Below are 27,513 nucleotides of genomic sequence, written 5' to 3'. Positions count from 1 at the left end.
ATTACCTCTCTTTACCAATCTTGCTAGTTTATGGCACTTTACTAACTCTGGAGATGCAACAGATATTTCAACAATAACTCTATTCAGAGCCACACTATTTTTTTTAATGGTTTAGTTATTAATCACATTATTATTCTGTATCTGTCTAATCCCTAATATATAATTCCTGATCTATTTTTTGTTTTGTTTTAGGAAAAGTTAATATGAAGTAAAGGGGTACCAGAGATAGCAACACTGGGTCAAAGACATCTTTTGGGCTCCAGCAAAAAAAAACTATTTAGTTAGTTTGATAATCCCCATTAAAAAGGCAGTGGAGTAGTACAGAGGTTCTCAAACTCTGGGCCTGATTCAGACCCGGTCGCAAGCGCTGTGCGCTCGCAACCAAGTTGATAGTGGCCCACAGCGCATGCGCATTACGGAGCCGGCTCCGTCGTGCGCATGCGCGAGACCCGGCTAGCGACGGGCAATCCATCGCTCCGGGTCTCGCACCAAAGGGGGCGAGCTGTCAATGTTGAGTGACATCTCGCCCCCTTTGGTGGGCGGGCCGGGGGGGGTGGCTGCCCAAACGGAGGCGTTCCCGAGGGAACGCTTGCCGTTTGGGGGCGGCCCCACTGACATCACGATGAACTTGCGATGAACGAGACCCTACCAGAAGGGACTCGTCGCAAGCCCGATGGTCGCGATGGTCTTGACCATTGCGACCATCATCCTGGCCGCTCCATAAAAAATAAAGCCCGGCCCTGATTCAGAGCGAGCGCTCTGTCAGAGTGTCCGGCTCTGAATCAGGCCCTCTGTCCTCAGGACCCCACACAGTTCACGTTTTGCAGGTCACCCAGAAGGAGCACAGGTGTATTCATTACTCACTGACACATTTTAAAAGATCCACAGGTGGAGCTAATATCTCACTAGTGATTCTGCGAGAAGACCTAGAAAACATGCACTGTTTGGGGTCCTGAGGACCGAGTTTGAGAACCTGTGGTGCAGTAGCTAGAAGTTCCCATGCCAGAAGTCCCAATGTTTTGCACTATTTGATCATGATCGGCATATCTGTGAAATCCAACATATTGGATTTCACTGGTCCTGCAATGCCGGCTTGCAGGATCGCAACATTGCGGCAATCCGTCGCCTTTAGGTATGTACTGATTTTTAAACTGAGTATGTCAGCAGGAATGCCTTTGGATCTTTGGAAGATCTTATCAGAGTCCCATGGGGCACATTGATGCATACACGCCAGCTCTGTGGGTACTGATGGTGCTCGGGCACCCCCAATATGTGTGCTGCTGGCAGTTATGTCTATGCTTAGCATTTATGAGACATGTTGTAGATGTAATGTTACTGCCCCTACTCATTTTAAAAAGTTGACTCCCATGCACAGAAGTACCAACATTGCCATTCAGTAGATGTTAGAGACTTCCTGCATCTTTATGGTAACACCGCGCAGTGATGGTGCCGCACAGTACTTCTGGATTTGGAAAGTCTACGAAGCTGGTGCTTCTGCTCCTGGCACTATAGTTACACCACCAGCTGGAGGCAATTGGCCCCTTTTCAGAGTAAACCTGTTCATGAGACAGCGAGTGCAGTGCTGACACAAGGGGTATATTTACTAAAGGTCAATTTTATTAGATTTAAAATTGTTCAAAATCAACCTTTATTAAATATACCCCAGAGTATTTTAAAAGTAATAGGTTCCTGTCTAGCACCCTCAGCTACTGACCTCTATTCACAGTTTGTCTCACCTTGCCAGATAGAAGATGCCAACCATTTCAACACCAACTCTTCGTTCCATGGCAAAGACCCACGACAGGAGGAGAAAAGGAGAAACAGTCACATTGATAATGGACGGAACAAGCTGGCATACACGGTGACCGACATGCCCCCTTGGTACTTGTGCATCTTATTAGGAATCCAGGTAATTCTGGGAATTTGGTGTAAGAGTTAATCGTGTTCATTCTAGCACCTGTCACAACCCATGCAGTTCCTATTTTCTGCCTGGGGTGTCGCTCTCTGCTCTGGTGCTTCTAGCACACACTGGTCTGTATCTCAGTGGTTTGTTGCACTATCGGAGTGTGCTAGAAACACCAGAGCATAGAGGGACACCCCAGGCAGGAAAGAAGAACTGCTCGGGTTGTGACAGGTGCAGGGTGCTAGAATGAAGACTATGTTAATAATATCCAATAAAGGGTTTGATTCTGAGATGGACTCGCATCCAAATGCGTACGCGCCACAAAAATCAACTTCAGGCTGCGCAGGCATGCGGACTGAGGATATGGGAGCAGCCGGTTCACTCTGTGCGCAGCCGGATCTCAACATCCATGAGATGGGCATTTCTGGGCGTCTACCTTGAGGATGTATACAAAAGATCCATCTTGTGGGAGTGCCGTGGGGTCCCATGGGCATGTCGCCAAACTTCCGTTTTAGCCATGCGTATGGAAGCGGGTCACCTGTTTCTGATGGATCTTTTGCACCCAGCCCGGGGTGGGTGGGTGGTTATGGCAATACTAAAGATGACAGCTGCGGATGGTAAATCGGTGGGCAGTGCACCACGTAGGCATGAAGCCCTACATATACTCCCATTGGCATAAGGTAACATATTTGGTCTGCCGCGGATGGCCGCACTTTTGAGCGCTTTGACAGTGACTCAGAATCAAGTTCAAAACAAACCCAAACAATGCTTATTAGTAAACATAATAAGTCACCATCATGGGGGTAGATGTATCAAAGCTTGGTGAGAGATAAAGTAACAACCAATCAGCTCCTAACTGTCACGTTACAGGCTGTGTTTGAAAAACGACAGTTAGGAGCTGATTGGCACTTTATCTCTTTCCACTGTATCTCTCTCCCAGGTTTGATACATCTCCCCCTATGTGCGTTGCCATCTGGTTGGTAAAAATGGCAGCGGGCGTAAATGTTAATAACAGGGCAGATACAGTATATAATAGTGATAGGAAAGATGGAATTTGTTTTCTGTAAAAGATGACAACCATAGATAGCAGCCACCATGACCTAATTACCCGGCCCATGATACTGTGTTATGTAAGGGAGCATAAATGAATGGCAGAGTGGTGTTATCTGTGTTACACTCCGTACCTAGAATGTCCTGTGCATGCTGTAATACAAGGTATCCTCTCAGTCCTCTTCACTTCTCTGATTGGCTGCTTAGACCTTTATCTGCATTCAGCATGAGATGGAATCCCACACCTGGTACATTAGTGCTATATATATATATAGTGATCTAGATAAAGATGTTAGATAGTGGAACAGAGACTGGAAGCGCCCAACAGTGAATTAGATGCATATATAAAACGCAGCCATGGCTTGTACCATAAACAGAAAATTAAAAATGTTTACTGTAGAAATATAGGCAATAGTTTATCTGTTTATATGGCATTGGTGCATTTCTGGGAATCTCAGCTGTAAAGGCCACCGTTCCCACCTGAGGGGCAAGAAAAGGTTATTATGTCATTCTTCTGACTAATTCCTGAAGCACTTAATAGAAATTAGATTTCTACCGTCAGAATTACCAGACTGGGCTGATACCATGTTAACGGATAAGATATTCTCTAGATTCAATTCAAATCTCGCTCCCTATAGGAAATCGGTGTTTAATGCCGGTGGCTGAATAACCGCCGAATCAAATACCGACAGCGGAACACAGACGGACCTAATTCCCGACTGGGGCTGGTAAGAACCCTAACCCTCCCTTAGCCCTCCCTTTGTGGTGCTTAACCCTAACCTCCCCCCTTAGTGCCTAACCCTAACCTCCCCCCGTTAGTGCCTAAACCTAACCCCCCCTAATGGTGCCTAACCCTAACCCCCCCTTTCCCTACCCTAACCCTCCCGGGGGGAGGGGGTGCCTAACCCCAAGTCCCCCCGGGGGACCCTAAACCTAACCCTTCCCCGCGGCTAGACGCAAAGACACCCGGCTTAACTTCGTTCGGTATTCAGGGTGTCGGGATTTTGTAGTGGAGCTAATGATAGGCGCCTATCTTTAGTCCCATGTCAGGCTTTCAGTGTCGGGATTTCGGTGGGCAGGATAGCGCCCGCCGGTATCCTGACTGCATCCCGGTCAGTGTTTTTATCTTCTGGCAGTAGATGCACTAACCATGAAACTGAGAATAATGGCCTATGTAGCCTGTGGCAATGCACTTGTGAACAGAGGCCCCCCATTTATCAACGATATTAAACACCAGCGCAATTTTTCCTTTAGAATCACTGTGATACAAACAAAAAATGCACTGGTATTTACCAATACTTACCCCTCCGGCGAGGTCCAGCGAAGTCCCCGTCCTGGACGAGGACCTCTACTGGGCTGCTGCCAGCCTAACGCCGCCAGTGATGGGGCTCCGATGTTATGTGCATGCACAACGGTATCCTGACTGTATGCCCCCCATAGAGGTGCTCAGAACAATTAGCAAGGTTTGGCCATGGCAATAACTGGTGATATGCACATGCGGACAACCCAATAACACACCGCCACCGCCATTAATTGAATGGCCCCATTGAGTCAGGCCCGGCTAGCAGTGGGGTCTTCCAAGACCGCCCCCCTCTACATTTTCTGTGGGAGTGAATTATATGGACAATCATTACTGAATTGTTTAAGTCAATGCTCATAGTTGCCATTAATATATCTAATTTTATAGCCAAATCTATAGATCTATTAATAATATTTATTATTGAACTACTGTAGTTACTAATCATATTAAATGGAATCAGTATGTCCGGCTGTTCAAATCCCGACACCGGAAGACCGGCAACAGCAGATCCCGACAGGGAAGTTTTTTTTCTCACTATCCCTAACCCTCTCCCACCCTAACCCTAACCCTCTTTTAGGGGTGCCTAACCCTAACCTCCCCCTCTAGTGCCTAACCCTAACCTCCCCCTCTGGTGCCTAACCCTAACCTCCCCCCCATAAGTGCCTAAACCTAACCCCCCCTCCCCGCACCCTAAAACTAACCCTCCCAGGGGGGGCCTGACCCTAACCCCCCTTCCAGTAAGCCTGACCCTAACCCTCCCAGGGGTGCCTAACCCTAAAGTCCCCTCCCAGGGAGCTCCTAACCTAACCCTCCCCCCAGGGGCTGTCCGCCGCCCGGCTTTCAACGCCTATCATTAATCCCATGCCAGGATTTGACAGTCGGCATTTCGACCGCCGGCTTCCTGACGACATACCTATTAAATAAGTCTTAGTTGTTTTAAGTTTATTTTGTATGATTTGAGTTCCCGGCTTATTATTAATGATATTTCTACTAAAAATATATATTTTTTGCAAGAAATGTCATAATAATATTAAGCCCTTGATTATTATTCAGCAACTTCCAGAGCAGATATATATTAATGGAATATACTGTATTTCCCTGTGATTATTGCACCTCCCTGATCTGTCCTCTCTCTTTGTCCAACAGCATTACCTGACTGCATTAGGGGGGATTGTTGCCATTCCCTTGATCCTGTCTAAAGATCTCTGCCTGACTCACGACCACCTGACGCAGAGTCACCTGATCAGCACTATGTTCTTTGTCTCTGGGATTTGCACACTCCTGCAGGTTCTGTTTGGGGTCAGGTAATATCAGACTTTGCTTTGCAATCCTCCATCGCACTGAGGGCCTGATTCAGAGCCGCCCGTAAGCGGCCGCTCGTTCGCTCCGAGCGATGTTCGCACATCTGCGCATGCGTATGGGTTGTATAATACGCATGCGTGAACCGGTCAGTGCGGTCGGAATTCGTGTGCTCGCAAAATAGCGAATGCCTGCTAATTTGAGTGACAGGATGAGGCGTTTGTGGGTGGTAACAGGGGAAGGTGCTTGAAAACGGGGAATGGAGATCCGAACGCAGGCGTGCCAAACGGTCAAAACGGGCGTTTTAAGGGTGTGCATAATTAACAAAGTAGCGTCATCGACCACGTCACTTGGTTGTCTTTTAGCCTGAACTGCTCGCATGATTGCGGTAGGAAAATGCTACCACAAGAATAGCAAGCAGTTCATACGCCTTTCGATGTACTCGATTAATCAAATAAATAGCAGAGATGACGTATGATGCGAGCGGCCAGGGGGCGTTTTTTTCAAAATAGCGAGCGCATGTTTAGTTCGCTCGTTCATCAGACATAGAGGTGTCAACAGACCGCAAAGAGCGAGCGCTCAATTTAAATAGCCAGCCCCTTTTTCTGAACGAGCGTCCGCAAATAGCGTCCGGCTCTGAATGAGGTCCTGAGTCATGAAACGTTGTACACTAAACTTGTATCAGTGAGACAGTATAATGCACAACTGAAGCAATCCTGCCTTCTTTTCCTGCTTTATAATGCTATTTGCATCATCGAGTGGGTGGAGCAATCATGTCACCAAGCCCCACCCGCTCCATTATAGACGGAGTGCCCAAGGCTTTGATGACTTGATTCACTTCATGGCCCCTCACGCCTTGCAACACGGTAGTCAGGGACCTATTGTGAGAAGTGAAGGAGGTGTGGCCACTGATGTGTGGGTGTGGCCAGTGCAATGGGTGTGTACACCGCCTGCACTATCAGCCCCAATGTCTCCCTAAATATGTAAAAGTAGAAGAAGTGCATAATTTTGTGCGGAAGATAGATATACAATTTTAATAATAGTTATGATTTATGGCGACTGTGTGGCCAACTGGGAGACTGGTCATTATCATGCTATCATGATGATGGGCCTATTTTTATGTGGTGGCCTGGAGCTGCAGCTCCATCCGCACCCATTGTTAATTTGTCTTTAAATTTACACCATCTATACTAATATACTAAGAACGGTCTGTTTGTTCCAAGTTGGCTCAAAAACTACTGAACCAATTTTCATGAAAACTGCATCACTTTGTAGTGGAAACTCCTAGATATAACCAGCACTTTGTCTCACCTCCATCTGTCAGGTTAAAGCTGAGCAATAACAAAAACAAAATGTATTGACATCATCAGTGCAAGAGATAGGTGCAGCACAATGTGCGCGGCCAGTAAGGGGTGGGGGGAGAGGAGCTTTTGGGCCCACGGTCACATGAATAGGATAGGCTACATAGCAGCCTGTTCACAGGGCACAGTGACATTGGTGTGAGTGGTGGGTGAATAGGAGAGGTTACATAGCAGCCTGTGCACAGGGCACACAGTGACATTGGTGTGAGTGGTGGGTGAATAGGAGAGGTTACATAGCAGCCTGTGCACAGGGCACACAGTGACATTGGTGTGAGTAGTGGATAAATAGGAGAAGTTACATAGCAGCCTGTGCACAGGGCACACAGTGACATTGGTGTGAGTGGTGGATGAATAGGAGAAGTTACATAGCAGTCTGTGCACAGGGCACACAGTGACATTGGTGTGAGTGGTGAGTGAATAGGAGAGGTTACATAGCAGTCTGTGCACAGGGCACACAATGACATTGGTGTGAGTGGTGAGTGAATAGGAGAGGTTACATAGCAGTCTGTGCACAGGGCACACAGTGACATAGGTGTGAGTTGTGGGTGAATAGGATGGGTTACATAGCCGTCTGTGCACAGGGCACACAGTGACATTGGTGTGAGAGGTGGGTGAATAGGAGAGGTTACATAGCAGTCTGTGCACAGGGCACACAGTGACATTGGTGTGAGTGGTGAGTGAATAGGAGAGGTTACATAGCAGTCTGTGCACAGGGCACACAGTGACATTGGTGTGAGTGGTGGGTGAATAGGAGAGGTTACATAGCAGTCTGTGCACAGGGCACACAGTGACATTGGTGTGAGTGGTGGGTGAATAGGATGGGTTACATAGCAGTCTGTGCACAGGGCACACAGTGACATTGGTGTGAGTGGTGGGTGAATAGGAAGGGTTACATAGCCGTCTGTGCACAGGGCACACAGTGACATTGGTGTGAGTTGTGGGTGAATAGGATAGGTTACATAGCAGTCTGTGCAGAGGGCACACAGTGACATTGGTGTGAGTGGTGGGTGAATAGGAGAGGTTACATAGCAGTCTGTGCACAGGGCACACAGTGATATTGGTGTGAGTGGTGGGTGAACAGGATGGGTTACATAGCCGTCTGTGCACAGGGCACACAGTGACATTGGTGTGAGTGGTGGGTGAATAGGATAGGTTACATAGCAGTCTGTGCACAGGGCACACAGTGACATTGGTGTGAGTGGTGTGTGAATAGGATAGGTTACATAGCAGTCTGTGTACAGGGCACACAGTGACATTGGTGTAAGTGGTGGGTGAATAGGAGAGGTTACATAGCAGTCTGTGCACAGGGCACACAGTGACATTGGTGTCAGTGGTGGGTGAATAGGAGAGGTTACATAGCAGTCTGTGCAGAGGGCACACAGTGACATTGGTGTGAGTGGTGGGTGAATAGGAGAAGTTACATAGCAGTCTGTGTACAGGGCACACAGTGACATTGGTGTGAGTGGTGGGTGATAGGAGAGGTTACATAGCAGTCTGTGCACAGGGCACACAGTGACATTGGTGTGAGTGGTGGGTGAAGGCGTTGCTGCCACCAGTCTGTATAGCGCTGCTGGTCACATGGGACACTCCTGCGACAGGGCCCCTATGCAAAGCAATACAACTAGAACATCTCAAATAAAAAATAAAGTTGGCTGAAGTGATTCCATCATGGGCGAATCCGCGGGCAACATCTAGTACATTATATAATTAGATTTTAATGGTGAAGCCCGTGTGCCACATGGTGAGAGTTGTGATTTTTATCTATTTCCTTTTTCTAGTTCTGAAATGCCATTTTCTCTTCATTTAAATTATTACTTCCTGACAGTCAATAAAGTCATAAAACAAGATTGTGCATTACAACAACAGCGATAAATCGGGCGTGTACACACCAGGGCACGGCGTCTGTCTGAACAAGGTTTTTGAAAATCAATTTTTGTGATGATGATATAATGTTTTGCTCTATCTGTTACAAGGTCAACGGGTAATAACACGTATGAAGAGTTGGAAGGCATAAGGTCTACAGGAAAAATATATAATTTTTTATTTTACATTTACTTGAGAAATTAAATCACACCAGGGGGCAGATGTACTAAGCTTGGAGATTGATAAAGTACCAACCAATCAGCTCCTAACTGTCATTCTCAAACACAGCCTGAAATGTGGCAGTTAGGAGCTGATTGCTTGGCACTTTACCTCTCTCCACTTTTTCACTCTCAAAGGGTTAGTACATCTCCCCCCAGGTGAGCCCCGACAGCAGAGCTATGCCAGCCGTACATGGGCCCATCCTACAACCTGGTGTGGCCAAGTTAGACAAAATACGGCAGCATGGCCCAGGCTTCTGGAGCAGCAGAGCCGGATTAACAACAGGACGGCCAGGGCAACCCCCACACATAGCTACATCACCAGCGTGGGGGCACTGTGGCATTAATATGAACTGGGGCTTCCGTGTGGCATAATGTGAACATGGGGCACTACAGCGGGTATAACACATTTTTGGTGCTGGGAGTATTTATACACATTATACTTTTTTAATTCCATCGCCAGCAGATCACATTGACAAGTTTATTAGTAGGGGCTATTAGCAGAGTATGGGTTAGTGTATGGGGATCCAGAGACTATCAACTTGAGACGCTGGGCCCATAACCTATTAGCAGAACTGTGTAGCAGTGATGCTGGATGTAGTAGTCCCCCAGACAATTTACCCACCAGGGGCGAACACACAAATGTGCGTTCCGCAGTTGTTTGATGCTGGTGGCGGTTAGGCCACACGTGGTACAGCTTTACCAGTGTTTATATTTATTGAACCAGGTAGAACAACAAGTAGCATAAGACACAGGGATATGACCGGTATAACTTTAGCATATAGAAGCAGCCTGGAGCTTTAGGGTATCGCTGGGCATTGTATGTGCCGGTCGTGTGAGCGGTGACGATATTAAAATTGAACCTCTATATACCCCTGCCTGTACCTTCTAAAATCCTTCCTATAAACCTCTAAGGATGACGCTAATTTGCGTACGCAGTCATACAATAAATAGAGACTCCAGACTCAGAACATGTGGTTCCGAAGCACAAAGTATTATTCAAGTAAAAGTACAGTCAGTTACACGCTATGATCTGTGTACAATTTAGCGCAAAGGAATTATACAGACCCAAGTACAGTATATATACGCAGCGCCTCTGGTCCAAATGTTAGTTATCAGCAAGAAACCCCTCGTCCGTCAGCGTTCAGCAAGAAGACTAAGACCCGGTGTTTGAGCACACATATTTATACCCCCCCCCCCCAGAATAGACAGGACAATAGAGAAGTTTCTTGCTTATGCCATTGGTTCCCAGGGGAGAAGCATCTGTTACAGTGCATTTAACAGGCTGGTCCAAATAGACTCGCCCAGCCTCTAACAACTGGGGGTCTTTTCCCTCCCGCCCCCATGCTACATCCTAACAGTTGTTCATAAAATATACATTTTGTTGCTTGTAGTCTCTGTGGTCCATAAGTTGGGAATGCATGATGCGATCTCCACACCGATAGTACCGGAATTCTGTTGAAAGAGTACGCATCAGTACGAAACCAAACACGGCTTTCTTAGCATGTATAAAACCTTAGTAATCAAATATCTTTATTTCACAACATTTATACTAACTGAACCAACTTAAATCTTATACTTTAAAGCTTATTAAACCTTATGTGTGAATATGTAATGTGTGAGTATGCGGGGTTTGATATAAGGACGCTAGTTAACTTGGGGCAGATGCATGCGCATAAAGCTAATAAAACAGCGGTTTCATACAAAGTCCTATGCATTCGCTAGTATGCGACTAGTTAACAGCGCAATTGTGCGTATTAATGTGTGTATGAGGAATGATGCACTTAAATCTCGCTAAGTGAACATCTAGCAGTGTGACTTGCTGAGCATGATAGTTCCACATGCCCCCTCTGTCAGCAGCCCCCCACCTGTCCCAGGCTTCAAAAGAAAAACTCTTTATTCTCCCAGTCTCTTGTGTGAATGCAAATAGCCCAGCTACAAGAGACAAACCAAAGATAACACTCTAGTCTTTGAAGTCATTTCATTGCAGGAAACTTGCTAATGTAAGGTGTGTATTCGAGCCAGGCCACCTGTAGTGAGAACAGACACTATCCAGGAAGCTTATCTACACAAGCTAGTTGTCACGTGGCCAATTTGCTCTATTCATCTAATGCAATCCAATTTTGACATACTGTAAAGCCATTTCTGAAATATATCCTTTATAATACGTAAAGTCATGAAATAGGCTTTTGGTGAATCGCCGTAACTTATGGCGATGGTCACAGATGCATTCGCATGATGTTAATAGTATTATCGCCTCATGTACTAAAGTGTGAGTTTATCTAAAATGGCGCTTAGGCGGCCATTTCGCGAAATGGCGTTGCTGCGATTCAATTTTAAACTGATCTTGTCTCAGCCAATAATCCAGTTTCGGCAGCGGTAAATATTAGCAATATGCCCACACACTATAGCGGTGGTGATGGAGTGTACTTGTGGTGTGTATGGGCTCTGCACGGCTAGTATGTTGCAGAGACTTGGAGTCACGTCTAGTCAGCATGAACACCAGGGAGAAAGACGCGAGGCTACGCTGCACTTGCACAATAGTATGTCGGAGGTCGGACCTCTCACTGAGCTCTGGCAGGTCCTAGAGACCACCTGCTCAGCTTACCTGTCTGCATTGAGGATGGAGGCTGCTTACATGAAGAAGGGAGGAGAAAAAGGTTGTTCTGATAGGTGCACAAACTATAGAAAATTAAAATTTAACTTTTATTAATTCCTATCGAACAGGCTCATTCCATATCTTATTGGTTGAGTCTATTCCACAGTGAAATATATTGGTTAATAAAATAGAGGATAGATAGTAATATTAGTGCTCAAGAGAATGAAAGATGTGTTCATAAAAAAAAAAGAGAAGAAATACAAGGTGTCTGTTTTATTGCGTCTAATTTATCTCAGTTGTATCAACATAACTGCCCTTTGATTATTTAGTCTCAAAAATGGAGTCTAATATTATTATATATTGAAAATATGTTACTATATCACAGAGGATATTATTCTCCTAAATACGTCTAATCAGAGCCGTAACTAGACTTTTTGGTGCCCTGTGCCAGAAAGAGCATTGGCGCCCCCCTCATTTTTCAAAGGGACATAATGCACCCAAAAAAGGGCCATGGCTTCATGGGGAAGGCAGGGAAGAGAGATCCTGACTACTTTTTATTATTCTTCGGTCTCGCAAAACCAACGGTTTTGGGCGGTATTTCCTGACTGTTTTCTTTTGTTTTACAGCACTAGCCAGAGCTGTAACTAGACTTTTTGGTGCCCTGTGAGAGAGGGCATTGGGCCCCCCCCCCCTCCCCTATTTTTCAAATAGGTACATAAGATGTGCACCTGAAAAAGGGCCATAGTCTCATGGGGAAGGGCCAGGGAAGAGATAGGGGAGGCCAGGAGATGCTGGGGATGAAACAAGAGGAAGCTACAAGCAAGAATGATAATAAACAGAAATTTGACAGGCCCAAACAGCGCCCCCTGACCTGTGGTGCCCTGTGCCACGGCACCACCCGCACTACCCTAGCTACGGCCCTGGGTCTGATATTTGTTATTTAATTATCAGAAGAGATTCTGTACACTCAAAGCATGCACGTGGGCAGCGGCGTGTCTGCTCTGAAATGTCTATGAGATAATGTTACTATTTATCCTGTTACCTTTGATTAACTGGTATATCGATTGTACCTTATGCTCTAAACTACTCAGTTGGAGTGTACATAATCTCTTCTGATAATAAAATTACAATGTTGCTAACAAGAAGACACAAATGTAATGATAGTAACCACTACTACAACAAGCATGTACAGATTTTTCAGCCTAATGATGGCTGGTGGGTGAATAGGATAGGTTACATAGCAGTCTGTGCACAGGGCACACAGTGACATTGGTGTGAGTGGTGGGTGAATAGGATAGGTTACATAGCAGTCTGTGCACAGGGCACACAGTGACATTGGTGTGAGTGGTGGGTGAATAGGACAGGCTACATAGCAGTCTGTGCACAGGGCACACAGTGACATTGGTGTGAGAGGTGGGTGAATAGGATAGGCTGCATAGCAGTCTGTGCACAGGGCACACAGTGACATTGGTGTGAGAGGTGGGTGAATAGTAGAGATTACATAGCAGTCTGTACACAGGGCACACAGTGACATTGGTGTGAGAGGTGGGTGAATAGGAGAGGTTACATAGCAGCCTGTGCACAGGGCACACAGTGACATTGGTGTGACTGGTGGGTGAATAGGATAGGCTACATAGTAGTCTGTGCACAGGGCACACAGTGACATTGGTGTGGGTGGTGGGTGAATAGGAGAGGCTACATAGCAGCCTGTGCACAAGGCACACAGTGACATTGGTGTGAGAGGTGGTTGAATAGGAGAGGTTACATAGCAGCCTGTGCACAGGGCACACAGTGACATTGGTGTGAGTGGTGGGTGAATAGGATAGGTTACATAGCAGTCTGTGCACAGGGCACACAGTGACATTGTTGTGAGTGGTGGATGAATAGAAGAGGTTACATAGCAATTTGTGCACAGGGCACACAGTGACAGCTGTGAGTGGTGGGTGAATAGGAGAGGTTACATAGCAGTCTGTGCACAGGGCACACAGTGACATTGGTGTGAGTGGTGGGTGAATAGGATAGGCTACATAGCAGCCTGTGCACAAGGCACACAGTGACATTGGTGTGAGTGGTGGGTGAATATGATAGGTTACATATCAGTCTGTGCACAGGCCACACAGTGACATTGGTGTGAGTGGTGGATGAATAGGATAGGTTACATAGCAGTCTGTGCACAGGGCACACAGTGACATTGGTGTGAGTGATGGGTGAATAGGACAGGCTACATAGCAGTCTGTGCACAGGGCACACAGTGACATAGGTGTGAGTGGTGGGTGAATAGGAGAGGTAACATAGCAGTCTGTACACAGGGCACACAGTGACATTGGTGTGAGTGGTGGATGAATAGGATAGGTTACATAGCAGTCTGTGCACAGGGCACACAGTGACATTGGTGTGAGTGGTGGGTGAATAGGATAGGCTACATAGCAGTCTGTGCACAGGGCACACAGTGACATTGGTGTGGGTGGTTGGTGAATAGGATAGGCTACATAGCAGCCTGTGCACAAGGCACACAGTGACATTGGTGTGAGAGGTGGGTGAATAGGAGAGGTTACATAGCAGCCTGTGCACAGGGCACACAGTGACATTGGTGTGAGTGGTGGGTGAATAGGATAGTTTACATAGCAGTCTGTGCACAGGGCACACAATGACATTGGTGTGAGTGGTGGATGAATAGGAGAGGTTACATAGCAATTTGTGCACAGGGTACACAGTGAGAGCTGTGAGTGGTGGGTGAATAATAGAGGTTACATAGCAGTCTGTGCACAGGGCACACAGTGACATTGGTGTGAGTGGTGGGTGAATAGGAGGCACACAGTGACATTGGTGTGATTGGTGGGTGAATAGGAGAGGTTACATAGCAGTCTGTGCACAGGGCACACAGTGACATTGGTGTGAGTGGTGGGTGAATAGGAGAGGTTACATAGCAATTTGTGCACAGGACACACAGTGACAGGTGTGAGTGGTGGGTGAATAAGAGAGGTTACATAGCAGTCTGCACAGGGCACACAGTGACATTGGTGTGAGTGGTGGGTGAATAGAATAGGTTACATAGCAGTCTGTGCACAGGGTACACAGTGACATTGGTGTGAGTGGTGGGTGAATAGGAGAGGTTACATAGCAGTCTGTGCACAGGGCACACAGTGGTATAGGTGTGAGAGGTGGGTGAATAGGAGAGGTTACATAGCAGTCTGTGCACAGGGCACACAGTGACATTGGTGTGACTGGTGGGTGAATAGGATAGGCTACATAGCAGCCTGTGCACAAGGCACACAGTGACGTTGGTGTGAGTGGTGGGTGAATAGGATAGGTTACATATCAGTCTGTGCACAGGGCACACAGTGACATTGGTGTGAGTGGTGGATGAATAGGATAGGTTACATAGCAGTCTGTGCACAGGGCACACAGTGACAGGTGTGAGTGGTGGGTGAATAGGAGAGGTTACATAGCAGTCTGTGCACAGGGCACACAGTGACATTGGTGTGAGTGGTTGGTGAAGGCGTTGCTGCCACCAGTCTTTATAGCACTGCTGGTCATATGGGACACTCCTGCGACAGGGCCCCTATACAAACCAATACAACTAGAACACCTCAAATAAAAAAAAATGTTGGCAGAAGCGATTCCATCATGGGCGAATCCGCGGGCAACATCTAGTATATTATATAATTAGATTTTGATGGTGAAGCCCCATGGTGAGAGTTGTGATTTTTATTTATTTCCTTTTTCTAGTTCTGAAATGTAATTTTGTCTTAATTTATATTATTACTTCCTGACACAGTCAATAAAGTCATAAAACAAGATTGTGCATTACAGCAACAGCGATAAATCGGGCATGTACACACCAGGGCTCGGCCTCTGGCTGAACAGGGCTTTTGAAAATCAATTTTTGTGATGATGTCATGTTTTGCTCTATCTGTTGCTAGGTCAACGGGTGATAAAACGTATGAAGAGTTGGAAGGCATAAGGTCTACAGGAAAGTACCAACCAATCAGCTCCTAACTGTCATTCTCAAACACAGCCTGAAATGTGGCAGTTAGGAGCTGATTGCTTGGCACTTTACCTCTCCACTTTTTCACTCTCAAAGGGTTAGTACATCTCCCCCCAGGTGAGCCCCGACAGCAGAGCTATGCCAGCCGTACATGGACCCATCCTACCGCCTGGTGTGGCCAAGTTAGACAAAATATGGCAGCATGGCCCAGGCTTCTGGAGCAGCAGAGCCAGATTAACAACAGGGCGGTTAGTCAGGGGACCCCCACACATAGTTCCCCCACACCAGCGTGGGGGCACTGTGGCATTAATATAAACTGTAGCTTCCATGTGGCATAATGTGAACTAGGGGCACTAGAGCGGGTTTAACACCTTTTTGGTGCTGGGAGTATTTACACATAAGGGTTAGTGTATGGGGATATCCAGAGACTATCAACTTGAGACTGTGGGGCCCATAAACTAATAGCAGAACTGTGTAGCAGTACGGTGCGCAGCAGTAATGCTGGATGTAGTAGTCCCCCACACAATTTACCCACCAGGGGCGAACACACTTGGCCAAAGTATATATGATGGTAAATGTTTGAACCAGGTAGAACAACAAGTAGCAACAAGTAGCATAAGACACAGGGAGAAAGACGCGAGGCTACACTGCACTTGTACAATAGTATGTCGGAGGTCGGACCTCTCACTGAGCTCTGGCAGGTCCTAGAGACCACCTGCTCAGCTTACTTGTCTGCATTGAGGATGGAGGCTGCTTACATGAAGAAGGGAGGAGAAAAAGGTTGTTCTGATAGGTGCACAAAATATAGAAAATTAAAATGTAACTTTTATTAATTCCTATCGAACAGACTCATTCCATATCTTATTGGTTGAGTCTATTCCACAGTGAAATATATTGGTTAATAAAATAGAGGATAGATAGTAATATTAGTGCTCAAGAGAATGAAAGATGTGTTCATAAAAAAAAAAGAGAAGAAATACAGTGTCTGTTTTATTACATCTAATTTATCTCAGTTGTATCAACATAACTGCCCTTTGATTATTTAGTCTCAAAAATGGAGTCTAATATTATTCTATATTGAAAATATGTTACTATATCACAGAGGATAGTATTCTCCTAAATAGGTCTAATCAGAGCCGTAACTAGACTTTTTGGTGCCCTGTGCCAGAAAGAGCATTGGCGCCCCCCTCATTTTTCAAAGGGACATAATGCACCCAAAAAAGGGCCATGGCTTCATGGGGAAGGGCCAGGGAAGAGAGATCCTGACTACTTTTTATTATTCTTCGGTCTCGCAAAACCAACGGTTTTGGGCGTTTTTTTCCTGACTGTTTTCTTTTGTTTTACAGCGCTAGCCATAGCTGTAACTAGACTTTTTGGTGCCCTGTGAGAGAGGGCATTGGGCCCCCCCCCTCCCCTATTTTTCAAATAGGTACATAAGATGTGCACCTGAAAAAGGGCCATGGCTTCATGGGGAAGGGCCAGGGAAGAGATAGGTGAGGCCAGGAGATGCTGGGGATGAAATAAGAGGAAGCTACAAGCAAGAATGATGATAAACAGAAATTTGACAGGACCAAACAGTGCCCCCTGACCTGTGGTGCCCTGTGCGATGGCACCGGCCGCACTACCCTAGCTACGGCCCTGGGTCTGATATTTGTTATTTTATTATCAGAAGAGATTCTGTACACTCAAAGCATGCACGTGGGCAGCGGCGTGTCTGCTCTGAAATGTCTATGAGATAATGTTACTATTTATCCTGTTACCTTTGATTAACTGGTATATCGATTGTACCTTATGCTCTAAACTACTCAGTTGGAGTGTACATAATCTCTTCTGATAATAAAATTACAATGTTGCTAACAAGAAGACACAAATGTAATGATAGCAACCACTACTACAACAAGCATGTACAGATTTTTCAGCCTAATGATGGCTTGCTTCACTATCATTGTGGTGGTGAATAGAGGCCAAAATATGAAATTTCTGTCAATGTCCCAATATTTATGCACCTGACTGTATGTTCATTGAGCCTATTTCCCAGTTTATGACTGTGTTATGAACAGCTGCTGGAGCTCTCATACTGAAAGAGTATCTATTATACTGTATGTGTGGCAATAGATATGATGTAAAATACGGGTCCCCTAACTACAGTGAATTAATCCACAGATTGCTATATTATACAGTCAGGTCCATAAATATTGGGACATTGACAGAATTTTCAGATTTTGGCCTCTATTCACCACCACAATGGCTTTGAAATGAAACAAACAAGATGTGCTTTAACTGCGGACTTTCAGATTTAATTTGAGGGTATTTACATCCAAATCGGGTGAACGGTGTAGGAATTACAACGGTTTCTATATGTGCCTCCCACTTTTTAAGGGGCCAAAAATAACGGGACTATCAACTCAAAAGCTATTTCATGGACAGGTGTGGGCTATTCTCTCATTATTTCATTATCAATTAAGCAGGTAAAAGGTCTGGAGTTGATTCTAGGTGTGACATTTGCATTTGGAATCAGTTGCTGTCAACTCTCAATATGAGATCCAAAGAGCTGTAACTATCAGTGAAGCAAGCCATCATTAGGCTGAAAAATGGAAACAACCCCATCAGAGAGATTGCAAAAACATTAGGTGTGGCCAAATCAACTGTTTGGAACATTCTTAAAAAGAAAGAACGCACCGGAAAGCTCAGCAACACCAAAATGCCCGGAAGACCACGGAAAACAACTGTAGTGGATGACCAAAATAATTATTTCCGTGGTGAAGAAAAACCCCTTCACAACAGTTGGCCAAATCCAGAACACTCTCCAGGAGGTAGATGTATATGTGTCAAAGTCAACAATCAAGAGAAGACTTCACAAGAGTGAATATAGAGGGTTCACCACAAGATGCAAACCATTGGTGAGCCACAAAAACAGGAAGACCAGATTAGAGTTTGCCAAACAACATCTAAAAAAGCCATTACAGTTCTGGAACAACATCCTATTGACAGATGAGACAAAGATCAACTTGTACCAGAGTGATGGGAAGAGAAGAGAAGGAAAGGAACTGCTCATGATCCAAAACATACCACCTCATCAGTGAAGCATGGTGGTGGTAGTGTCATGGCGCGGGCATGTATGGCTGCCAATCGAACTGGTTCCCTTGTATTTATTGATGATGTGACTGCTGACAAAAGCAGCAGAATGAATTCTGAAGTGTTTCGGGCAATATTATATGCTCATATTCAGTCAAATGCTTCAGAACTCATTGGACAGCGCTTCACAGTGCAGATGGACAATGACCCGAAGCATACTGCAAAAGCAACCAAATAGCTTTTTAAGGCTTAAAAGTGGAATGTTATGCAATGGCCAAGTCAATCCCCTGACCTGAATCCGATTGAGCATGCATTTCACTTGATGAAGACAAAACTGAAGGGAAAATGCCCCAAGAACAAGCAGGAACTGAAGACATTTGCAGTAGAGGCCTGGCAGAGCATCACCAGGGATGAAACCCAGCGTCTGGTGATGTCTATGCGTTCCAGACTTCAGGCTGTAATTGCCTGCAAAGTATTTGCAACAAAGTATTAAAAAGTGAAAGTTAGATTTAGGATTGTTTAGTTTGTCCCATTACTTTTGGCCCCTTAAAAAGTGGGAGGCACATATAGAAACCGTTGTAATTCCTACACCGTTCACCTGATTTGGATGTAATTACCCTCAAATTAAATCTGAAAGTCTGCAGTTAAATCACATCTTGTTCGTTTCATTTCAAAGCCATTGTGGTGGTAAATAGAGGACAAAATATGAAAATTCTGTCAATGTCCCAATATTTATGGACCTGACTGTGTGTGTGTATATATATATATATATATATATATATATATATATATATATATATTACTTATGGTGTGATAAACATACTCTATTCTGTTTAGAAATATTCTGATTAGTTTATATGGATCTTCCGTGGTGAAAGATACAGTACATACTTGATCTTCTTTACAACTATCAGATTAGAGTTATTTCTGTATACACAGATAGTCTTGAAAGCCAACCAGTATATGGAAAGGAGTCTCATATACTCACATGTATATATAAATATGTGGGTATTCATGCACATGGAATATCAGACCTACAGTATTTAGGAGAATAATATGCTCTGTGATATAGTAACATATTTTCAATATATAATAATATTAGACTCCATTTTTGAGATTAAATGATCAAAGGCCAGTTATGTTGATACAACTGAGATAAATTAGATGTAATAAAACAGACACCTTGTATTTCTTCTCTTTTTTTTATGAACACATCTTTCATTCTCTTGAGCACTAATATTACTATCTATCCTCTATTTTATTAACTAATATATTTCACTGTGGAATAGACTCAACCAATAAGATATGGAATGAGTCTTTTTAATAGGAATTAATAAAAGTTACATTGTAATATTCTATATTTGTGCACCTATTAGAACAACCCCTTTTTCTCCTCCCTTCTTTGTGTAATCAATCTGATTGGTTGTTTAGGCTGCAGCCCCAAATATCAATTTTCTGATGCATTTGAATGGGGTATAGATTACGTATTTATTATCTAGTTACATGACCTATGATTTATGTGTGCAGATCTGTAACTTTTTGTCCTTTTTAGGATGGAGGCTGCACCAGAGTGTTCCTCATCCAACAGGGACCACCACAAGTTAGTTGCCCTGGGGCCCCCCTCAAAGCTTAAACTGGCCCTGTGGATCAGATTGGGCCTGATCCAGAGCGGCACGCTATGCCGGTGCTCATGTGATTGAGTGATTATTTGCAACTGCAAAAGTCCATCTCATGGGCGTGCTACGGGAGCCCCCGTTCTCAGACTCACATCCGCAGCCACAGACGCCATGTTCACACGGAGAGCCTACACCTGTCATAGGTCTGGCACAAGTGTTGGTGGTGCACGCGATGGTGGCCTGTTGAGAATCACCGCCGGCGTTACATCGCGCAGAGACGCTGGTAGTGGAGAATCACCGCCGGCGTTACAGCGCGCAGAGACGCTGGTAGTGGACTTGCACAGTCAGACGCAGGTTACCGCACCAGCATTTGCATATTGAGCCAATGCCGCGACTCCAGTGACAGGCGCATCAGCGTACACTTCAGCCTTTGCCTCTATATGAGGCCTTTAGTGTGGTCGGCAGATGACCACACATAAAGGTCAGTAGTGGCCTACTTCTGATCGGCACCTCTGATCATTTTTGTGGAGCTACAGTACAAACCGTAACTACACAACATTGACACAAATGTGACTCTGTGCGTGTCCGTGGTCACTACCCACTATATGTTGTGGTTGTCACACCAATCCCCAGTGACCGTATTTACATGTCATTATTTATTTATTAACAGTTTCTTATGTAGAGCAGCATATTCCGTTGGGCTTTACAATTGTAAACATTAATAGAACAAAACTTGGTAATAACAGACAGATATATAGGTAGGAAGGCCCTGCTCGCAAGCTTACAATCTATAGATTCATTAGGTATGATGATACAAGCCACAGAGAGCAACTCTGAACCACTACTGTACCGTACGCCAAGCAGACAGCTGACATTGGGCCTGTTGCAGTCTGGTATGCCCACCCGATGGTTTGCACATGGCCTGTTCTGTGCATTGCAGAACGAGTGTTGCAAGATTGCTTGGGGGCGGTGCAGGGGCATCAACGCTGACCATTTTACAAAACGGGGGGCTGTCACTGTCAGGGTCTGTGTTTTCCGACGCAGATTTCCTGACCCCGGCTGTGCCATTCAAAAGCTTACTCAGATGACCAATGGCTGCAACCATCATGACCAACGGTCGCAATAGTGATGGAATGCTGTGTTTTCGGATGCAGCACTCGGATCTGCGATGCCGGCAGGAGCCGTCTCTTTTCTTCAGACTCCCCCGGCTGCATTGGCCTATTGTAGCCTGGCTGCTGCATCCAAAAACAGCAGCAACGAAGTAGAGTACATCTGTGATACAGACCCATTGTTTTGTTATCAGTATATGCTTTGTCCCTTCGTTATGTCTTTGGATTCCAGACACTGATGTGTGTTGTTAGTGTAAATATAATGTGTCTTGTTAGCCAGAGGGTAAGTGGTGGTTTCAGTCACTATGATTTATCGCTGGTATTGTATTTATAGGTTGCCAATCTTGCAGGGAGGAACTTTTACCTTTCTGACACCAACTCTAGCCATGTTATCCCTCCCCAAGTGGAGATGCCCAGAATGGACCCAAAATGCCACCCTGGCAAATGCCACGTCTCCGGAGTTTGTGGAAGTTTGGCAGTCGCGGATACGGGAGGTACAGTAATGTGTTAAATTTCCTGTTACTTGTAAACTGTGGTAAAGCCGCCATATATAAGGATTTATAGGGAAAGTGTCAATAAGATAACATTTTATTGTGTACTGTAACACACTGAGCTCAGCTATGTAAATAAATAATTCTATGTTTATTAGACCAATTTAAACACAGTCTAGATTTACTCAGTGATGCAATCAGATGCTGTAAGACAGTTTAGGGAAAAGGTGCCAACAAAAAACGAACGCTGTTATCATTACCGTAATTGCCGCTTTGTGCGCATAAACCTTACAGGTGAAGCAACTACGGAAACTCACGGCTAAATGAAATGCCGCCTTTATACCTGTAGCACAGGGGTGGGGGACCTTTTTCTCTGCCGAGGGCCATTTTGATATATATAACATTATTCGCAGGCCTGGTGCAGGCCACGCCCCCTCTGCGTGACCACAATTGCCGGTGATTACAGCAATGCCCAGAGCATCCTGAGGATGCTCCGGGGAGCTGTAAGGGCTGCGGTGTGACCATCTGAAGCGTCCTAAGAACGCTCCAGGTGGCACTGCTGCATAGATTCTGGCTGCTGGGTGTCGTTCTAGGTACCCTGCTAGCCAAATAAGGGCCAGAGCAAATGATTCCGAGGGCCTTATAAGGCCCCCGGGCAGGAGGTTCCCCATCCCTGCTGTAGCATTACAGAGCAGTGACGTCCAGTTCAAGCATCTTCAGGCAGAACGTGTTTTGTTCATGAATATTTTTGGGGGTTACTATCAGTATCCATTATGCAGCTGCCTCAGGCCCTGAACAGTCCCAAGTGCTCACCTGCCGCAGTGAGTTTTTGAAATGCCTGAGGAGGTATGATCTCCCGCTGACGTTATCTCAGATAACATTTTAATGTATTTAACACAGTTTTAAGTTGGTCTGAAAATAAATCCATAGGTGAGTTAGATTTAAAGAAGAATATAAGAGTTTGGACAGAGTTGGAATTAGGTAAAAATTGCACTAGATCATTCCTTATTATAAGTCGGCTTATGGGGCCCATACATCTAGCCGCTGTCAGGGCAATTTCCCACTCTCCCGGAGACGGGGGATCAGAGAAATCCAACAAGTTACTCATCTCAATTACCCGATTCCGACCTGAAAATGGTCGGAATCGGCGAGTCTGGGATTTTTAACACGTTGAATTTCTCAGACAGATCGCCGATCATCGATGTCCGTCGATCTGCGTTTTTGATCGCAGGATGGGGAAGCGGACCATAGATGTATGTATGCCATGCAATAGATATTCTTGATAACGGGTTGTGGTGCATGTTGGAGAGAACAGATTGTTGGATGGATTTATAAATCCTTCGCAGCCAATCAGCTTCTAGCTACCGTTTATCTGACACATTCTACAAAATGCTGGCTACAATCTTATTGGCTGCTAGAGGCAACCTCTCCAGTTGGCCTCACTCCTGCTAGTGACTTACCATGCTGAGCATGGACCTCGCTCCGATTTGTACTCAGCGTTTCAATGTGTATGAAGTGCTCCAATAGTGTTTGGGTTGGTCAGGCCAAGCAATATGTGGCTTAGTGTTTGGAGAACATGATGGCTGATGATGGATAAATGTAACAAAGTCTCTGCAACATACGCAGGGCTGCGGCATTTCCACCATGTAGGTCGCGTGGTGACTTTTGAAAGGGTCTATTTAATGTAATGAAGGGATTGGCTTACTCCTTCTCATGTTCTGCTCTGGTGAGTTATACATCCATTACCTAAACATAAAAGGGATAAACTGGAATAAATGATTTACCTGTGTATACATTAATGTATAGAACTCTGTACCGGAACACAGCCCAGTAGACATGAGCAAAAAACAAAACACAAAACTAATGGCAATAAATACTTAATATGGAGCCAATGAACTTGAAAAGAAAAAAAGAAAACTTCTTTCGACTTGACAGGATCTGCTCGTATACAGCAAGTGTGATGTGATCTGTGCGATGGTAACTTGTGCCTTTTCTTTAAAAGGGTTTTGCATTTTAACTAAATGCAGTTTTTGTTTTCTTTGCCCTTGGATACTGCACATCTTTGCTCCCTGCATTAGATCCTATTGTATCTTGTGAGTGTTTAGGATAGGTGGAGGCTTGTTGAAGACCTACTAACCGTTGGGCTATTAGCAGGGGGACCTACTAACCGTTGGGCTATTAGCAGGGTTGTCACAATGGTAGTTACACTCCAGGGATCATTGAAATAAAGTTTTATATATATCCACCTGCAATTCAGAAACTTGTTTCTGCATGTGGGGCACTATGTAGGGGTTTGATATATTTTGTAGACTGTTAGAATGTTACCATTCATCATGTAACATGTTCACAATGTCGACATTGAACATGTCAACACTGATGAAATGTTGATAGTTGGCAATGCAGCTGATCCAGCGGTTGCGAATGCAAGTACTCTATGCCTAACTCTAACTCGGTGGTTGCAGCTAATGGCGCAGGTTGCGACTAATGTCACAAATCTGCGGTTGCGGTGGTATGTCCCAAGCTTACACCTAACCGTAAACCTAATGTCCGCATTTTGGACAATGTCGACAATTTTTTTTTTTAGGGTGAACATGTTGACATTCCGCAGATGTCGACATGTAAGCTATCAACATTTCAGTAATGTCGACATAATAACTGTCAACATTGTACTGTTGACATGAATGGCGACATGCTGTCCGAATCCCAGATAGCCTCACTGAAAAAGCAGTGAAATCTTAGGACTCTTAAGCATCTCCCTGGAGACTACATGCAACTACATGATAAAGCCCTTATATGTTGGGGCGAAATGCGTCATAAACCCCCTGTTTACAGCATCTCTTGACCTGAGAAAGACACTGGAGTGTCGTGCCGAATACGGACTTCATTAAGGAAATGCAGCGAGCGCTCAGGATAACACAAGGTGTTTACAAAAGACCCCGGTGGACGCTAAGTGGCTGATTAGAGCTGGATTACATGGGAGCCCGACGATATTGCTGGAGCAGGGCTGCCCGAGTCAGGCTATCTCCCAGAGCAACCCCGTGGTTCAGGTACACCAAGTGCGGCTATAGCTTGTGACATCAAGAGCTTTACAAAACAATACCTGCGTCTTTTGCCTATTCGGAACTGTTTATTCGTGTGTGATTTCCACAGAACTTTCTGCACGAGATACTTTCCACATATAAATATCCAAGTGGAGCACCTCATAATTATCAGCAATATCTAATTGTTCCATCAGCTGGTGCTTTTTTTGGGACTGTTTTTATTCAATATATTGAATGCAAGTACATAGATCGATTTATCCATATCGTGATTTTAGTAATATAAATACTTTAAATGATATTTATTGAAGTATATTGTGATACATGTATATTTTAATTTGAAATTTGTGATTAAATTAATATTATTGGGAAACCCGACTGCTATCTTAATTTTTCTGCCATCTCACAACTGGGTTCTATAAATAAGCGCAGTCCCATCTTTAGTTTTAAGTAAAAATTGCACTAGATCATTCCTTATTATAAGTCGGCTTATGGGGCCCATACATCTAGCCGCTGTCAGGGCAATTTCCCACTCTCCCGGGGACGGGGGATCAGAGAAATCCAACAAGTTACTCATCTCAATTACCCGATTCCGACCTGAAAATGGTCGGAATCGACGAGTCTGGGATTTTTAACACGTTGAATTTCTCAGACAGATCGCCGATCATCGATGTCCGTCGATCTGCGTTTTCGATCGCAGGATGGGGAAGCGGACCATAGATGTATGTATGCCATGCAATAGATATTCTTGATAACGGGTTGTGGTGCATGTTGGAGAGAACAGATTGTTGGATGGATTTATCAATCCTTCGCAGCCAATCAGCTTCTAGCTACCGTTTATCTGATACATTCTACAAAATGATAGCTACAATCTTATTGGCTGCTAGAGGCAACCTCTCCAGTTGGCCTCACTCCTGCTAGTGACTTACCATGCTGAGCATGGACCTCGCTCCGATTTGTACTCAGCGTTTCAATATGTATGAAGTGCTCCAATAGTGTTTGGGTTGGTCAGGCCAAGCAATATGTGGCTTAGTGTTTGGAGAACATGATGGCTGATGATGGATAAATGTAACAAAGTCTCTGCAACATACGCAGGGCTGCGGCATTTCCACCATGTAGGTCGCGTGGTGACTTTTGAAAGGGTCTATTTAATGTAATGAAGGGATTGGCTTACTCCTTCTCATGTTCTGCTCTGGTGAGTTATACATCCATTACCTAAACATAAAAGGGATAAACTGGAATAAATGATTTACCTGTGTATACATTAATGTATAGAACTCTGTACCGGAACACAGCCCAGCAGACATGAGCAAAAAACAAAACACAAAACTAATGGCAATAAATACTTAATATGGAGCCAATGAACTTGAAAAGAAAAAAGAAAAATAATTTCGACTTGACAGGATCTGCTCGTATACAGCAAGTGCAATGGTAACTTGTGCCTTTTCTTTAAAAAGGTTTTTCCTTTTAACTAAATGCAGTTTTTGTTTTCTTTGCCCTTGGATACTGCACATCTTTTCTCCCTGCATTAGATCCTATTGTATCTTGTGACTGCTTAGGATAAGTGGAGGCTTGTTGAGGGCCTACTAACCATTGGGCTATAAGCAGGGGTGACACAATTGTACTGTTAACATGAATGCCGACATGCTGTCCGACTCACAGATAGCCTCACTGAAAGAGCAGTGAAATCTTAGGACTCTTAAGCATCTCCATGGAGACTACATGCAACGGAGCAATAGATAAAGTTGCAAAGGAAATTGTATTCTCACTGACCTGATCACCCCGGCCAAGCTAATGTTGATTTTGCCTACAGCCCTAGGAAGGAATTCTTACCCCTCCACTTTTTACCTTTCCAGTCACCCTCCTTCCACTGCCCTCCGCACTGCCTACAGAAAACATATATTAAAACACAACAGCTGTAAAGGCCCTATACTCCGCTTAAGTGGTTCTTATTACATCTGTATAACATTTAGATTGAGTTAAACTGCTTTGTTGACCATTGTAATCCTATCAAAGATAGTCTATTAACCTGACTGCTAAATAAAAAATAATTAAAAAAAAAAAAAAGTCTCCAGAACATCTTTCTGTATACAGTATTTCCCCAGTTGGGTGTACAATGGCAGTGTACAGTATAGATAATGTAATTATGTTTAAATAAAACAAAAAGCTTCTCCAAAGCATGCAGAGAACAGCTGCCAGCAAGGGAATGGGGCATATTCTGATAGAGGATAAGTTAACACTAATCAAACATATTCGAGAATATCAATCAACAATCACCCGTAAGAAAACAGAGATCCTTTCAAATGAGATCAAGGCAGCAAACAATAGGCCAGCTCAGCTTTTCCGTACAGTGGAGATGCTTTGCAAACCAGCATGCCTGCAGCATGATGAATCCCTCTCCCAGTCAAGATGCAATGAGTTTGCAAAATTCTTTGCAGATAAAGTATCCTCCATCCAGGCTGGAATCCCCACAGTGCCATCAAAGGATTGCCAAACTACCAAGCCTGCCAAGGTAAGCCACCTGTCTCCCTGGAACAGCTTTGACACAATGGATGTAAAAGACATTGTTAAAATTATCAGAATGTTGCAACCCACCACCTGTG

The 27,513-nt window shown here is 44.7% G+C and overlaps 1 protein-coding gene across 4 annotated transcripts in view; it reads left to right on the top strand.

Moving 5' to 3' along the window:
- Window positions 1-27,513, top strand: part of LOC148473996 (solute carrier family 23 member 2-like) — a 54,976-nt gene that overhangs the window by 8,871 nt on the left and 18,592 nt on the right. For 3 of the 4 annotated variants that reach the window (XM_088459220.1, XM_088459221.1, XM_088459223.1), the window contains 3 exons: window positions 1,745-1,909; window positions 5,400-5,557; window positions 21,716-21,875. In XM_088459220.1, the coding sequence (XP_088315346.1) occupies window positions 1,745-1,909; window positions 5,400-5,557; window positions 21,716-21,875 (483 nt within the window). Of the gene's footprint in view, window positions 1-1,726; window positions 1,910-5,399; window positions 5,558-21,715; window positions 21,876-27,513 lie in introns of all 4 variants that reach the window. The other variant, XM_088459219.1, reaches the window with a different exon arrangement.

The sequence above is a fragment of the Taudactylus pleione genome, unplaced genomic scaffold, assembly GCF_031769625.1.
Source record: "Taudactylus pleione unplaced genomic scaffold, aTauple2 ptg000903l, whole genome shotgun sequence".
NCBI classification, from domain to species: domain Eukaryota; kingdom Metazoa; phylum Chordata; class Amphibia; order Anura; family Myobatrachidae; genus Taudactylus; species Taudactylus pleione.
The sequence above is the reverse complement of the archived record's forward strand: the minus strand, read 5'-3'. Positions and strand labels throughout refer to the sequence as shown.